This window comes from Schistocerca serialis, chromosome 1, assembly GCF_023864345.2.
Source record: "Schistocerca serialis cubense isolate TAMUIC-IGC-003099 chromosome 1, iqSchSeri2.2, whole genome shotgun sequence".
NCBI classification, from domain to species: Eukaryota; Metazoa; Arthropoda; class Insecta; order Orthoptera; family Acrididae; genus Schistocerca; species Schistocerca serialis.
The window spans coordinates 1,095,672,279-1,095,689,401 of record NC_064638.1 but is presented as its reverse complement, the minus strand read 5'-3'; the positions used below and the strand labels follow the sequence as shown (position 1 = coordinate 1,095,689,401).

The window sequence follows — 17,123 nt, the reverse complement described above, 5'->3', positions numbered from 1 at the left end:
AATATGCCCTTTAATAATTCCTGATTTCTCATCAAAAATCTCTTCATATGCCTCTAACAAATAATGAAGCTGCTGCCTTTGTTCTCTGGTAAGCTAATTTGATTCACTAGCTTTTATCATTGTTGTTTGGTTAAAGTCTTCCTGTTGTATCAAATCCTTTGAAAGCGCCTTCCAACGACCGTTTGTAGTGTCAATTAATTGAATTATGGCACCGCGACAGTATTTCTCATGCACAGTTTCCTTTCTATTTAAATCCAGTGCTATCTCTTCTCCATTTAATCTAAATTTAACTATTCCTTCCAAAAAATCAATCTGACAATCGTACTCCTGCATACTCCCAATACCAAGAATACAGTCCACTAATAACTTCTCCACTACAAGGAACGTGCATTTTATTGCTACATTTCCCATTTTCATCTCTAATTGTGTTTGTATTTTGACATTGGGAGAGCGTGCTCTAACAGCTCCGATGATTTTGCAGTTCTGTACTGGCAAAATTGGTACCTTCTTCTTCCTAATAATTCTCCGAAAAAGAGCACCTGAGATGACATTGGCGGAAGCAGCGGTGTCTAATACCACATTCGTTGGAACTTCCTCTATTTCAACAAATACTTCCGATACCGGAACACTCGACCTGTCATTATGACACGTTATTAAATCCTTTGTTAACTCTTCAGTCAACAGCTCACCATCATTATATCTTAACAATTGTAATTTTACTGTTTCGCCCCTAACAGATCCCCTGACCGCTCCTCCGGGTCACGATGCGGTCATGTTTAGTTTGACTGATTATTGGTCCGATTGGTATTTGTCTCTTCAGCTACTTCAGTGATTATCGGTTGTTGTGGTGAATTCTGTCTATGTTGTCTTGCTTGATTCATGTAATTATTGTTGTTGTTCTGCTGGTGTTGGTAGAACTGTCCTGTGTTGCCATACATTGGATTATATCGATTAAAATTCCTACTGTTCCTAAAATAGCCCCTCGCTGCACCATTACTAAAGTTTCCATTATGGTAATAATTATTGTTTGCATTTTGTCCATTGCTAAGTCTCCTTGGAGAGTGTAGTTGGTTATGGTTATTGTTACTGCTACCATTACTGCCATTACCACTCGAGTTGCAGCTCGGATTCGCTTCTATTGCTCTTCTTTGATATGACATTTCTCTTGCCCTTTTGTTGTCCTCCTCAATTATATCAATACGATCAAGCGTAGTCATAAATGAGTCTATATCCTTATCATTTACATATAACAGCTAATTCCTTATACTGGTGGGTAGTCTGGACTTGAGTATTCTAAGTATATCCGACAAAGGAATCGGTACATCCCAATACAAAGATTTATTAATGTATTTCTCAAAATATCTCTTTAGAGATCCTCTAGAAAATGAGAAAGGCTCAGGATATAATACTTCCTGCCTAAGTCTTTCTTGTATTCCAGCAGACCAATATTTTGCTAGAAAAGCCTGCTCAAATTCTTTGTAACATTTACAAGAAGATGTTTGTTCGGATGCCCACAATGCTCCTGTTCCTTGTATATATCCAGATACAAAACTAATCTTTTGCCATTCTGTCCAAGATCGTGGAAATAGACCTCTGAAACTTCGAATAAAGACTACAGGATGAACATTCTTTTTGTCAGGGTTAAAGATTTGAAATTGTCTCTGTTTAATCATCTTTTCCTCAACGGTACTACGATTCCAAAAATCATCCTGTTCGTACTCTTCCCTGTGGCTATCCGTTATATCGAATCTAACCTGTGACGTACCAGTTCTGTCTACATCGGATCTTGACGTGGACGGAATTTCACGCGCAGATTGAGAATGTTGTTTCCTACTTCTCGCTGTTTCTAAATCCTCCGGCGAGAGATTTAGTGATCTTTCGATATTTTCTTTCCAAAGCGAGAAATCTTCGCCAAGTTGTTCTCGAACTTCCTTTAACCCTTTGTTAAAAAAATTATCCTCGGAACTCCCTGAAATTGACTGTAAAGCTACTTTCACAGTTTCTTCTATCGTTTCCGAAGGAGAATTTTGCCGCTCTAATGTCATTTCTGAAAACTTTCCCCCAAGTACATTCATTCTATGTTCCACTATCTCCTGTTTTTCCTTCACTTCGTCAAATTGCTTCTTTAGATTATCTTGGGATTCTGTTATTTCTGGTATCATAGCTACGGAACACTGTATGTCCTTTTGAGCTTGTATTACTTGAGGAACCAGTTCTACTTGTTTTTGTATCGTGTCAATTTTGACGGATACATATTCGGTTAGTTCCGCTTTTAATTTACTATTGTTTTCTTGGCATTGTTGGTGGACCTGCTCAATTCGAGCAATAAGATTCTGTTCGGTCCTTTCTGCCTGTTCCTTTATTTCCTGTGTCTGGGTATTTAATCTCTGATCTAATTCGGTAAAGGTTGCTCTTAACTGATTTTGTAATTCTGTTTGATTTTCGGCTAATTGATTTTGGAGTTCATTTTGTATAACGGATAAGTCTCGTTTTACCTCCGCTTGTCCTTCGGCTAATAGAGACAATTGTTGCATAATAACAACTAATGTGTCAACAACCCTCTGATCAGCTGTTGTATGAATGTTTTCTGAACCAGCGGGATTATTTATATTGCTACCGCTAGCCACAACAGTCTCAGAATTGCTATCCGTGGCCTCTGCTTCTACAGCTAGCGAAATGAGGGATGCTCAACTACCGGACCTACCGATAGATGGCTCTACCAGCTGATTACTGTCGTCTGTATTACCCGCCATATTCGAATTTGGCAAGAAGTTTCTCTCGGTCTGTACGGTGTATAAGGAATTACGGATTATCGAAATGGTGATTTCTTGTTCCGCTTTCAATTGTACGAAGCGATGGAGTAAGGAGAGTGACTTACCATTTCACAGGTAATACGACTACCGATGCAATACGATAAAAATACAGACTTAGTGCGTTTGCTAATTCGATGTTTTTGAACAGGTTTCCTCTAAAGCACCCAGAGCTACCAAAGACGTGGATTACTTCCGTGAAGCAGAAAGATTTTAATCCTACGTCTTGCAGTTTTCTTTGCGGAAACAGTTTCCGTCAAGATGATTACGTAGTGAGCCCTGGAACGTGGAAGAATCGTTTCAAACCCGAAGCAGTGCCATCAGTTTCCGACACATTTGATGCACCAAATAAACAGCCACGACGACATGTTGTTAGGATTTTGAGTGACAACGATGATTCTACATTTGAGGTAGCTAATTACTTTCCTTGCTGTGTGTGCGCTTTTAACTTTTGTGAATTTATTTCGTACGCTACATAGGTCTAAGCAATGTTGTAATACAGGTCCATATTTTTGTTTTTAGCGTTCTGTCATGGAATCCGTGCTCGATTTGCCCATTGCAGACGCTACTGATTGCGTGGAGAATATTGTCAATGAGAATTCTTCCGTGGAAAGCATGTCCCACTTATCCAATGCAGAAGCTGCGAATTGTGTCGAAAGCGTTAGTATAAGGATGTTTTCACACCACCAACGTTTTCTTATAATATTTTTTCATCAAACCTTGAGTTATTTCAATCGTATATAACGAAATTATTTTCTTATTTAGAGTGCAGTTGGTTCTTCAGTAATTGATTGTGGTATACAGTCGAAAGTATAAATGGAAGACAAGGCGACCGAAACTTGCATTTTTTTTTTTTTTCTCTCAGACATTGTGCACGAATTAAAACGTAAACTGAAGTGTGTCCGTGAAAAAATTCGAATTAGAAAGTGTTTTCTGTGGATGACATCATAAGTTCATTGAAGGAGAAGGGGCATCTTCCTGAGAAGTTACATAACTTCCTCAATCATCAGAAAGGAACACAAGTGGAATTAGTGTGCAATTTAGTGAACAACTCTCTCTCATCAAAGGGTAATAGATACACAACAAATGTGAAAATGTTTGCGATGACTGTGTACTTTTATTCACCAGCAGCATCTGAATACCTGAAAAAATTAATGCCTCTGCCCCATTGATTTCAAAATGGGTGGCAAGTGTAGACTGTGAACCTGGCTTCTTAAAAGATGTTTTCAAGTACATTGTAAGGGACCAGTTCAGCGATTCATGTCTAATTGTAGACAGTGTGGCAATTAGGAAGCAAGTAGTTTGGGACCAAGGAACTAAGCAGTACACAGGTTTTTTAGACTTTGGTGGGGAAGTGCCTCAGTAAAAGAAGTAATAGAGCCATCTGAGGCTCTGGTTTTCATGCTTGTCTCTATTAAAGGCAAATTTAAATGCCTGATTGCATATTTCTTTATCAACGGTGTACAGGCAAATAATCAGGCCACACTGATAAAATCTGCTTTAGAGAGGCTGCATAGTTCTGGCATTAGGGTTTGGTGTGTTACATGTGATGGCTGTAAGGTAAATATAAGCACTTTACGTTCACTTGGCTGTACTTTAAATTTTTATAAGGGTGATTTTAAAAGCTACTTTCCTCATCCTGTGGAAAAATACAATGTTTAGTGTATCTTGGACATGTGCCATATGATTAAGTTTGCCAGAAATGCTCTAGCAGAAGTATCTGCTATTGAGTCTCCAACTGGCATTATTAGATGGCGTTTCATTGAGCAATTCAACAAGGTACAACAAGAAGAAGGTATGACATTTGCCAACAAACTATCAGGACAACATATAAGTAGTGTAAATAGAAAAATGAATGTTTCATTAGCTGCACAGACTTTGAGTTCTAGCGTGGCAGATAGTATAGAGTTTTTGAGGAGGGTTTGTGATCCAAATTTTAAAGGAAGTGAAGCAACAGTAGAATTTTTGTATTATATTGATAGGATTTTTGGTATACTGAACTCTAGAAATCCATTAGGTAAAGGGTATAAGAGCCCCCTGAGACTTGACAACAAATCTTATTGGCTTGGTATTTTCAGACACTGACAATTATATCAAAAGCTTAAAAATCATTGGTGTTCCATTGCTGCTCCATGCAAGAAATGTTAAATCTGCATTAGAATGTATTTATCTCTATGCTTTTCCCAATATGGCCAATAAAAATGAATTTGTAAATTTTGTTAACTGGGAAAAACTGTTTAAAACAAGTGACTGCGTGTACTCTGTTGTAGAATACTCAGAAACTGTTTCAGATGTTTGTGATTGCTGGGGATATGCGACAGAAATATACACAGGCCAAGGTTTTGCAGTGTGTTAAAATTAAATTCGTAGATTACCCATTTCCTGCTCCTGATTACCATTATGAAATTGGGATTGAGGATTTACATCAGACTCAACTTGTTTGTAAGATTGCATCCCTGTACTCCTGCACATGCTTAAAAACATATGGAAAAAAAAGCCCGCTGAGAAAATTTTAAACAACAAATCACATATCTACATCTACATCTACATTGATACTCCGCAAGCCACCCAACGGTGTGTGGCGGAGGGCACTTCACGTGCCACTGTCATTACCTCCCTTTCCTGTTCCAGTCGCGTATGGTTCGTGGGAAGAACGACTGCCTGAAGGCCTCCGTGCGCGCTCTAATCTCTCTAATTTTACATTCGTGATCTCCTCGGGAGGTATAAGTAGGGGGAAGCAATATATTCGATACCTCATCCAGAAACGCACCCTCTCGAAACCTGGCGAGCAAGCTACACCGCGATGCAGAGCGCCTCTCTTGCAGAGTCTGCCACTTGAGTTTATTAAACATCTCCGTAACGCTATCACGGTTACCAAATAACCCTGTGACGAAACGCGCCGCTCTTCTTTGGATCTTCTCTATCTCCTCCGTCAGACCGATCTGGTACGGATCCCACACCGATGAGCAATACTCAAGTATAGGTCAAACGAGTGTTTTGTAAACCACCTCCTTTGTTGATGGACTACATTTTCTAAGCACTCTCCCAATGAATCTCAACCTGGTACCCGCCTTACCAACAATTAATTTTATATGATCATTCCACTTCAAATCATTCCGCACGCATACTCCCAGATATTTTACAGAAGTAACTGCTACCAGTGTTTGTTCCGCTATCATATAATCATACAATAAAGGATCCTTCTTTCTATGTATTCGCAATACATTACATTTGTCTATGTTAAGGGTCAGTTGCCACTCCCTGCACCAAGTGCCTATCCGCTGCAGATCTTCCTGCATTTCGCTACAATTTTCTAATGCTGCAACTTCTCTGTATACTACAGCATCATCCGCGAAAAGCCGCATGGAACTTCCGACACTATCTACTAGGTCATTTATATATATTGTGAAAAGCAATGGTCCCATAACACTCCCCTGTGGCATGCCAGAGGTTACTTTAACGTCTGTAGACGTCTCTCCATTGATAACAACATGCTGTGTTCTGTTTGCTAAAAACTCTTCAATCCAGCCACACAGCTGGTCTGATATTCCGTAGGCTCTTACTTTGTTTATCAGGCGACAGTGCGGAACTGTATCGAACGCCTTCCGGAAGTCAAGAAAAATAGCATCTACCTGGGAGCCTGTATCTAATATTTTCTGGGTCTCATGGACAAATAAAGCGAGTTGGGTCTCACACGATCGCTGTTTCCGGAATCCATGTTGATTCCTACATAGTAGATTCTGGGTTTCCAGAAATGACATGATACGCGAGCAAAAAACATGTTCTAAAATTCTACAAGAGATCGACGTCAGAGATATAGGTCTATAGTTCTGCGCATCTGCTCGACGACCCTTCTTGAAGACTGGGACTACCTGTGCTCTTTTCCAATCATTTGGAACCCTCCGTTCCTCTAGAGACTTGCGGTACACGGCTGTTAGAAGGGGGGCAAGTTCTTTCGCGTACTCTGTGTAGAATCGAATTGGTATCCCGTCAGGTCCAGTGGACTTTCCTCTATTGAGTGATTCCAGTTGCTTTTCTATTCCTTGGACACTTATTTCGATGTCAGCCATTTTTTCGTTTGTGCGAGGATTTAGAGAAGGAACTGCAGTGCGGTCTTCCTCTGTGAAACAGCTTTGGAAAAAGGTGTTTAGTATTTCAGCTTTACGCGTGTCATCCTCTGTTTCAATGCCATCATCATCCCGGAGTGTCTGGATATGCTGTTTTGAGCCACTTACTGATTTAACGTAAGACCAGAACTTCCTAGGATTTTCTGTCAAGTCGGTACATAGAATTTTACTTTCGAATTCAATGAACGCTTCCCGCATAGCCCTCCTTACGCTAACTTTGACATCGTTTAGCTTCTGTTTGTCTGAGAGGTTTTGGCTGCATTTAAACTTGGAGTGGAGCTCTCTTTGCTTTCGCAGTAGTTTCCTAACTTTGTTGTTGTACCACGGTGGGTTTTTCCCGTCCCTCACAGTTTTACTCGGCACGTACCTGTCTAAAACACATTTTACGATTGCCTTGAACTTTTTCCATAAACACTCAACATTGTCAGTGTCGGAAGAGAAATTTTCGTTTTGATCTGTTAGGTAGTCTGAAATCTGCCTTCTATTACTCTTGCTAAACAGATAAACCTTCCTCCCTTTTTTTATATTCCTATTAACTTCCATATTCAGGGATGCTGCAACGGCCTTATGATCACTGATTCCCTGTTCTGTACATACAGAGTCGAAAAGTTCGGGTCTGTTTGTTATCAGTAGGTCCAAGATGTTATCTCCACGAGTCGGTTCTCTGTTTAATTGCTCGAGGTAATTTTCGGATAGTGCACTCAGTATAATGTCACTCGATGCTCTGTCCCTACCACCCGTCCTAAACATCTGAGTGTCCCAGTCTATATCTGGTAAATTGAAATCTCCACCTAAGACTATAACATGCTGAGAAAATTTATGTGAAATGTATTCTAAATTTTCTCTCAGTTGTTCTGCCACTAATGCTGCTGAGTCGGGAGGTCGGTAAAAGGAGCCAATTATTAACCTAGTTCGGTTGTTTAGTGTAACCTCCACCCATAATAATTCACAGGAACTATCCACTTCTACTTCACTACAGGATAAACTACTACTAACAGCGACGAACACTCCACCACCGGTTGCATGCAATCTATCCTTTCTAAACACCGTCTGTACCTTTGTAAAAATTTCGGCAGAATTTATCTCTGGCTTAAGCCAGCTTTCTGTACCTATAACGATTTCAGCTTCGGTGCTTTCTATCAGCGCTTGAAGTTCCGGTACTTTACCAACGCAGCTTCGACAGTTGACAATTACAATACCGATTGCTGCTTGGTCCCTGCATGTCCTGACTTTGCCCCGCACCCGTTGAGGCTGTTGCCCTTTCTGTACTTGCCCAAGGCCATCTAACCTAAAAAACCGCCCAGCCCACGCCACACAACCCCTGCTACCCGTGTAGCCGCTTGTTGCGTGTAGTGGACTCCTGACCTATCCAGCGGAACCCGAAACCCCACCACCCTATGGCGCAAGTCGAGGAATCTGCAGCCCACACGGTTGCAGAACCGTCTCAGCCTCTGATTCAGACCCTCCACTCGGCTCTGTACCAAAGGTCCGCAGTCAGTCCTGTCGACGATGCTGCAGATGGTGAGCTCTGCTTTCATCCCGCTAGTGAGACTGGCAGTCTTCACCAAATCAGATAGCTGCCGGAAGCCAGAGAGGATTTCCTCCGATCCATAGCGACACACATCATTGGTGCCGACATGAGCGATCACCTGCAGATGGGTGCACCCTGTACCCTTCATGGCATCCGGAAGGACCCTTTCCACATCTGGAATGACTCCCCCCGGTATGCACACGGAGTGCACATTGGTTTTCTTCCCCTCTCTTGCTGCCATTTCCCTAAGGGGCCCCATTACGCGCCTGACGTTGGAGCTCCCAACTACCAGTAAGCCCACCCTCTGCGACCGCCCGGATCTTGCAGACTGAGGGGCAACCTCTGGAACAGGACAAGCAGCCATGTCAGGCTGAAGATCAGTATCAGCCTGAGACAGAGCCTGAAACCGGTTCGTCAGACAAACTGGAGAGGCTTTCCGTTCAGCCCTCCGGAATGTCTTTCGCCCCCTGCCACACCTTGAAACGACCTCCCACTCTACCACAGGTGAGGGATCAGCCTCAATGCGGGCAGTATCCCGGGCAACCACAGTCGTAGTCCGATCAGGGGATGTGTGGGACGAGTTGGCCGTCCCCGACAAACCCCCATCCGGACCCCCACAGTGATGCCCATTGGCAACAACCTCAAGCTGTGTGACCGAAGCCAACACTGCCTGAAGCTGGGAGCGAAGGGATGCCAACTCAGCCTGCATCCGAACACAGCAGTTAAATAAACTCATATTGTTTAATCATGTATAGTGCTCAAATTGGAAAAGATTATGTATTGGGACATTTTATGCAGATGGGTGTGACATTTTGACAGATTTTTTAAAACTATTTTGTCCATAGATTTGTTGTTGTATAATGATGAACTTCAAACGATGAATCACATTGAAGTAAAATTAACTCTTTACATCCTGTGTAGATATTGTAACAAAATTATAATTATTTATTATATAAGCTTATTTTAAGATGTTAGGTGTTACAAAATATACACTTGCATTAAAAACAGGTGATTTGTGTGAAATTAATGAAAAAAAAAGTTCTGAGACTTATTTGACAGATAGCTTTCAGTGTGAGAAAATATTTCCCTCAATAACTATGTTAACTTGAATTTTTCACTTTAAGAAAGCAGTTTAATCACAGAATGGGTGTGATCTAATGGAGTATGCAGTGGCCCTATGTGTCAAACAGTAATGTTTGTGGATACTCTGCAACATAAGAGCAATAAAATTGTTACTCTCTTAATTCTTGTTTTAATACTTCTTAGAATGAACACAATGTTCCAGTTGATCGTAAGCATTCTTATTACTTTAGAACCATTCTAGAATAAGGGGGCCTGATTCAGGCAAAACCTAATTTTCTTAATTTTGTCTTTATTTTGCTAGGAGATCTTTCTATTATATTTTCCTGTGTTGAGGGAGGGGGGAGGGGAAGAGAATGCAAATAATCATATAGAATTATCTTTCTAGCACTACAAAGTACTGAATACAGTGATTACAGTTACACTTGGAAATCTAGGAAATTTCAAAAAATGGTTCAAATGGCTCTGAGCACTATGGGACTTAACATCTATGGTCATTAGTCCCCTAGAACTTAGAACTACTTAAACCCAACTAACCTAAGGACATCACACAACACCCAGTCATCACGAGGCAGAGAAAATCCCTGACCCCGCCGGGAACCGAACCCGGGCGCGGGAAGCGAGAATGCTACCACATGACCACAAGTTGCGGATTAGGAAATTTCAGTATTCATGTTACATGCCTAATTTTCATCAACATTTACCTTAATTATACAGTTACACTTTTTGCTGATTTGAACTGTGTACTACATGTTAAAAAGTATTTGTTTGGTCATAGTAATAAAAGCATTTCATTTTTTTTTTTTAGGTCATATGTCCCATATGGAACTGAAATTATCAAGTTACAATGACAAAGGAAGGAATTAACATTAAGGAATCTTACTTCACAGAAATTATGTAACAATGGTTACACTTTTTGCAAGTTAACTTTAACACAAACCATTTAGTTTTCCATTAAGAGTGAAAGCAGTTGCACGAGTCACGTAAAGAACAAAGTTTCCCATAGGGAACTAAAGTATTTTACGTTTGACTTATTGCAGACCCAAAGTATTGTGATCTTCATATTTCTATTTAAAAAAGTTTAACTCAAATTCACAGACATTTTGGAATCTGTACATACATGTGTGTAACAAGGTACTTTTCATGTGTCATGTGGAACCTTTAATTTTCTGGTTTAAATATAATTTATTTCATGAATTACCTTTAATGCCGACAATGTCAACATTGTAAAGAATAACAAACCTCATGAAAAATGCGAGAGATTGTAATGTACCGAACTTGGAATGGATCTTTATCAATAGCAGGTAAAATAAAGGCTTCTATTAAATGTTCAACGAAACCAGTCAGTACCTCTTAATTCACCATAGAGGTGATACAGTAATAAAAGAATTTACTTTTTTCAGAATTTCTGCTAAGTATTAAAAGTGTGAAGACCTATTCAATAAGTATTTGCTTTACCAATAACCTGTAGTACAAGCACATGTATAAGCAGGTAATTAAGGGAGTCAAGACTTGTGTTAAAATTAAAGATACTGACTGGTATTACTTGCTCACAAAACATTGTAGTTGCTGTACAGTTTACGCTGTAAGTGGTGTTTTGCTGTGGAATAGTTGCATCAGACTTCTGTATCAGAAAACAAATCTCCACTGTGACACCCTCATGTTCATGGTATGCTATTAGCTATAATTACAGGAATACTCTTCACATGGAGGAGGGAGGGAGGGAGTGAGGGAGAGGGGGGGGGGGGGAGGGAGAGAGAGAGAGATGGGAGAAAATCATGTTCTTAGGAGGAGTGAGAGAGAGAGAGAGAGAGAGAGAGAGAGAGAGAGAGAGAGAGATGGGAGAAAATCATGTTCTTAGGAGGAGCAAGCTTTACAGCAGCATATGCTGTTAAAAGCATAGTGAGATTTTCTTTTTCATCAGTTCCAACATTGTACACAACTTTCTTGCACTTTTATTTTATCACATTTTTCCCTTGAGAATGGAGAAGAGAGAGGAAGAAGAAAAAAAAGAAAACGTAAGCGAGCTTTCATAAGAACTGAAAACTCTACTTGTGTCATTTGTTATTTTCAAAATGTTACTCTCTTTCCAAATGCTGTTCTATTTCTTCAAACCAGGTTGAAGGTTATTACATGTTATTTACTGTACATTGTCCAGCAATACTTCTGTTGTTACTGGATAGTTTGTAATTTGGCACTACCTTTGTACCACTGGTATTGTCTAGTGTACTTTTGCAGATAAGAAAATCGACTGGACTAGAATGTCCTGTCAGTATAGGACAAATTCAGACAATATGGAACTTTTTACACTAAATTTGCAATATAATGTCACCCTTGTCTAACACAGATTGTAGCAGCCATTGGGGTGCCTGTCTGGCCAGCTTCTACAGCTTTTGCTTTCAGCTCCCTTTCTTTTTTTTCTAACAACCACCAGAGAGAGTACTACAAAGAATACTTATGCGCTCATGGCATAGCTATTGTATGAACTACTTTTCGCATGGATTCTGCGAGTATGAAGATAGAAAATTAGTAAACGTCATTCAAGGGTAAAATTGTATCTGAATAATTCATCGAATATAAAGAGATATTACAGCCTGCGAGAGAAGCAGAAGGGCTGCCCCCTGTGAAATGAAGAATTGCAGCACCGCCGGCGGTAGAAACTGGCGAAAGTGATAAATCGCAAATTAAAATGTAGCGGGTCGAAAACCAGACCATTGTTGTTTTCTATCAGATAAAATAGGGTTCCATATTATGCTTAAAGGAAAACCTCTATCTCTATTAATAATGTCATTGGATAATCACATTTCGAGGAATTCCTTGAGCACACAATCCCAGTAACGAGAAGCCAGAGGAACAATTTGTATCTCTTTAAATGACATGTTATGCCCTTCATTGATACAATGTTGAGCGACGGAAAATTTTTCAGGCTGTAGCAAATGTACGTGATGCTGATGTTCCACACATCGGTCATGAACAGTGCAAATAGTCTGTCCAATATAGGCCTTTCCACAATGACAGAGAATGTTATAAACTCCAGGCTTTCTCAATCCCAAATCATCTTTAACAGATCCAAGCAGGGCTCTAGTCTTGGCCAAAGGAAAAAAAAAAAAAAAAAAAAAAAACACTTTTAATATCATATTTCCTGAGAATTCTAGAAATTTTTAAAGAAATACTTCCAACAAAGGGTAGTAAAGCAACTTATTTACTAGTAATCGGCACTGGTCCACATGATGGTCCAAACTGAAAAGCACGATTAATGTGATGATCGGTATATCCACTGAGCTGTGTCAAATTTTCTGAATCAGAAATGGCATAATCCCTCTTGACCAATGTACATAGAACTCCCATGCCCTGATGTGGTGGATGACAGTTTGTAGAATGAAGATAGTGGTCTGTATGTGTGGGTTTATAATAAACGCCATGTGCCAAGGTACCATTTTGTGTACTAAAACATCCAAAAAAGGTAATTTTCCATGTTTTTCAATTTCATTAAGAATTTGATGTGTGGATGAAGACAGCTAAAATTTTCATTGTTTGGCCACATGGAATGGAAGCTCTTAATCAGTTTTTAGATCATTTTAACTGTCTTCATCCATGCATCAAATTTTTGATGAAAATTGAAAAGATGGCAAATTACCTTTTTTGGATATTTTAGTACACAAAAAAATGGTACCTTGGGACATGGCGTATATTATAAACCCACACATATGGACCGTTATCTTCATTCTATGAGCTGTCACCCACCACATCAGCACATGGGAGTTCTACGTACATTGGTCAAGAGAGCTTATGCCATTTCTGATTCAGAAAATTTGACACATCTCAATGGATATACCGATCACCAAATTTATCGTGCTTTTCAGTTTGGACCATCAGATGAAACAGTGCCGGATACCAGTGAATCAGTTTTTTTTTCCCCAAGACTAGAGCCCTGTTTGGATCTGTCGAAGATCATTTTAGGCTGAGAAAGCCTGGAGTTTAATTCCCTGTCATTGTGGCAAGGCCAATATTGGACAGACTATTCGCACAGTTCATGACCAATGTGTGGAACATCAGTGTCACATACATTTTCTCCAGCCTGAAAAATCTGCCATTGCCGACCATTGTCTCAACAAAGGGCATAATATGTCATTTAAAGAGACGCAAATTGTTGCTCCAGCTTCACATTACTGGGATTGTGTGCTCAAGGTATCCATCGAAATACAATTATCCAATGACATTATTAATAGAGATAGAGGTTTTCCTTTAAGCAAGATATGGAACCCTATTATCTGACATAAAATGACAATGGTCTGGTTTTCGACCTGCTACATTTTAATTTGTGATTTATCACTTTTGCCAGTTTCTACCGCTGGCAGCGCTGCAATTTTTCACTTCACTGGGGGCAGCTCTTCTGCTTCTCACACAGGCGCAGTGGCCTGAACCCGGGGTATAAAGGAGCCGCCATTTCTGATGTTCATTCAGTTCCGGTGTGATTATGTCTCAGCGATCGCAACTGAAGATGGTGGCCAGATGGATTGCCAAAATATCGTGTCTTGAAGACAATCGTATCCGGCAGCACACCCGTGAAGTGCTTAGTCATATAAGACACTGGGAAAATGTATGGGATCACAACTGACTGACGTACCTACCTGGTGCACATGCCAAGAAACATACAAAAATGCAACAATGCAAACGCCTTCTGAATAGACAAAACAGAAAGAGTTTTATGGCACTGCTGGCTGGGATACTGCAAGGGTTAAGTTCATATGTAAGAATAAAATGAGATACAAGAAGATCAAAGACTGTCATATGCCACAAGTATCTGAGGCAGTGTAGTTAAGATGTCCATTAAAATAAATCTGTCAGGAAACTGAGCAAACAAAAATAAAGACTTAAACTAAGCCTGACAGGGTCTACTTCTCATTTGATTAAGATTTTGGTGTCTATCTGATCTAAATGAATCTAAAGCTTCAAGGGGATACATCTCCTACAAAATTCAGTGTTTTCATCTGAAAAAAGGATGTTCATAAGACAGTATACTATGTACAGGGAGTCAAATTCACATATTAACAGTAGTGTAACACCAACTACAACTCATTGTCTGGTTAGAGTTCAGGCAGTGAGCATTCATCTACATCTATACTTAGGCAAAACACTGTGACATGCAATGGTGTACTTGCAACTGCCCCAGTTACTGGTGCTTCTTCCTGTTCCATGGTTGACAGCAAACCACTGTGATGTTCATGGTAGAGGACACTTCCTATTGTACCAGTATTAGGGAATTAGGACTCCTCCTTGTTCCATGGCTGACAGCACCTGACAAAGATAATTAGTCACTTTTTGTGTGTGCAAATGGGATCACCCTGTGGAAACATATTGCCTGAAACAAAGTATGTTTGTGGCCTATGATATTAAATAAGAATTATAAATTTTCTTTTTGCACTGCCTTCTGGTTGAAGCCTATACATTACAAAATAATACAGAGAAGGTTTCATATACAGTTTTAACCATTCTCTTGTTAATATTATATTTCATTAGCAATTAGAATTTCACCCTATGTAAATAAAGTTCTTCAAATATTTTTTTTATTCTTTGTGCAGAAGAAAAACAATAAACTACTTACTGACCAGTTGTAAATGTAATTTCTGTTTCGTACTGAAGTTGTAACTCTAGCTGAAATCCACTCTTAATTCTTTATTTAATGTTACAGGAAAAAATGTCGTCAACGAATGATGAATGTCTGCATACTGCTAATTTTTTGACATGGAGAAAAATACAGCTGAGCAGAGCTAAACTCAAAGCATCAAGCAAAACTTCTGCTCTTTTGTCAGGGTTTGCAATGGTGAGACAACAATTTTTCTTTGTGGTTAGGCTTATTGCCACAGTCTCGTGTATTTTGTTGAGATATATATAGTTTCTCAAAATTTAACCATATTAGTACTTCTAAAATTCAATGTCAAAAAAAGTATTGGGAAATCCTGCAGTGGAGGTACATTGGCACAAGTTTCCTAAATTCATTGCATATCTGATGCAACTATAAACATGTGGTAATACAAAGGGAAAACCATTGTTACAGTTAAATAATTTTGTGTTTAAAATTGTCAGCCTTTTCAGTTATTTTGCATCTGGTTGAATCTTTCACTAAAATAAAAAACAAACAATGTGAGATGTGTTACAATTTTATAACTGACACTTTTATTTTTCAGGTGGCAATGGTTGAACTTCAACTGGATGAAAAGACACCTAAAAATTTGCTGATTGTTTTTACTGTGTGCACAACACTCCTTGTATCTGTTCATTTGTTGGCCCTTATGATTAGCACATGCATTCTTCCTCATATTGAAACCATCTGCAGCAGTGACATCAAGTCCACAACTATAGTTCAAGAATCTCCACATGAACGCCTTCATTGGTACATTGAAATAGCATGGTTTTTTTCTACTCTCTTGGGTTTGCTCCTCTTCCTATGTGAAGTGGCTATTATTTGTTGGGTAAAATTTTATCTGTTATCTACAGCAGCAGCTTGGACAACTTCAATTATTATGATACCAGTAATGATTATTTTTGTTGCGTTTGCAGTTCATTTTTACCATACACTTGTTATGCACAAATATGAGGTAACAGTATCTGGCATCAGAGAATTAGAGCTACTGAAAGAGCAAATAGAAGCTAGTGATCCTGAGGGAAGAAGTGACAAAACAGGAATATATGGAGGGATACAGATTATATAATAATATGTGTAGCCTAGAGCAAATGCCCATCATTTTCAAAATGGGAAATGAAGCAAATATTGCTAAAAAAATAGTACCTGTCATAAAATCAGGTAAAAAGTCTTATAAGTTATATATTGTAAATTACATGACACAACTAATATGGTGCATTTTATTATAGTGACAGCACTGGAATGTAATAAAAATCCTATGTAATTGTGAAAATAAAGAAATGTAATGGCAGTTATAATAAAATTTCATTTCAAACACTTTTATACTGTCAATTGTTTAGAACTTCCAAATTTAATTCCCTTACACATCTAGTTCTTCACAGGTATTCTTTTATTCCACAGGTAAAATTGTATGTTGCAACAGAGACAGTGAGCTACACAATTATTTCAAAAACAGTTCCACATTTTGAAACTAGTTTTTTGGCAAATGATGGTATGCAGATGGCACATAATTTTGTTTCATGGTTAATACTTGTAACTCTTACAATAATGAAAAATAAACAAGTAAATATATGTAATTGAGTCGAATACCTTTTGTAATAGCATTTAAAAGCTCTTAAAATGACAGTGTCGCTGTTTTACTGAACCTATTGTAGAGGTATGTGAGAAATATAATGAAATTGAGAGGCATTTTCATTAAATTTTCCACTATTAAAAGTGTTGTAAAACTGGAAATTCTTTTAAAAAAGGTAGTGAAAGATGAAGTGAACCTGACCAGAAATTACAACACAAAGAAAGCTCTAGTAGAATTTATGCTACAACTGTTGCACTAAATGATTAATGGTAATTATGAACATATTGGTGAATAATTAGTGTGGGAGTGACAAGTCGATAGTCGACAAGACACTGAGAGATTCTCTTTACGAGCGGGG

The 17,123-nt window shown here is 39.0% G+C and overlaps 1 protein-coding gene across 7 annotated transcripts in view; it reads left to right on the top strand.

Annotated features, from left to right (window-relative positions):
• Nucleotides 1-16,511, top strand: part of LOC126416237 (calcium release-activated calcium channel protein 1-like) — a 563,134-nt gene extending 546,623 nt beyond the window's left edge. For all 7 annotated transcript variants that reach the window (XM_050083878.1, XM_050083894.1, XM_050083901.1 and 4 more), the window contains 2 exons: nt 15,241-15,372; nt 15,737-16,511. In XM_050083878.1, the coding sequence (XP_049939835.1) occupies nt 15,241-15,372; nt 15,737-16,261 (657 nt within the window). In that variant the 3' untranslated portion in view covers nt 16,262-16,511. The remainder of the gene's footprint in view (nt 1-15,240; nt 15,373-15,736) is intronic.
• The last annotated feature ends 612 nt before the right edge of the window (nt 16,512-17,123 follow it).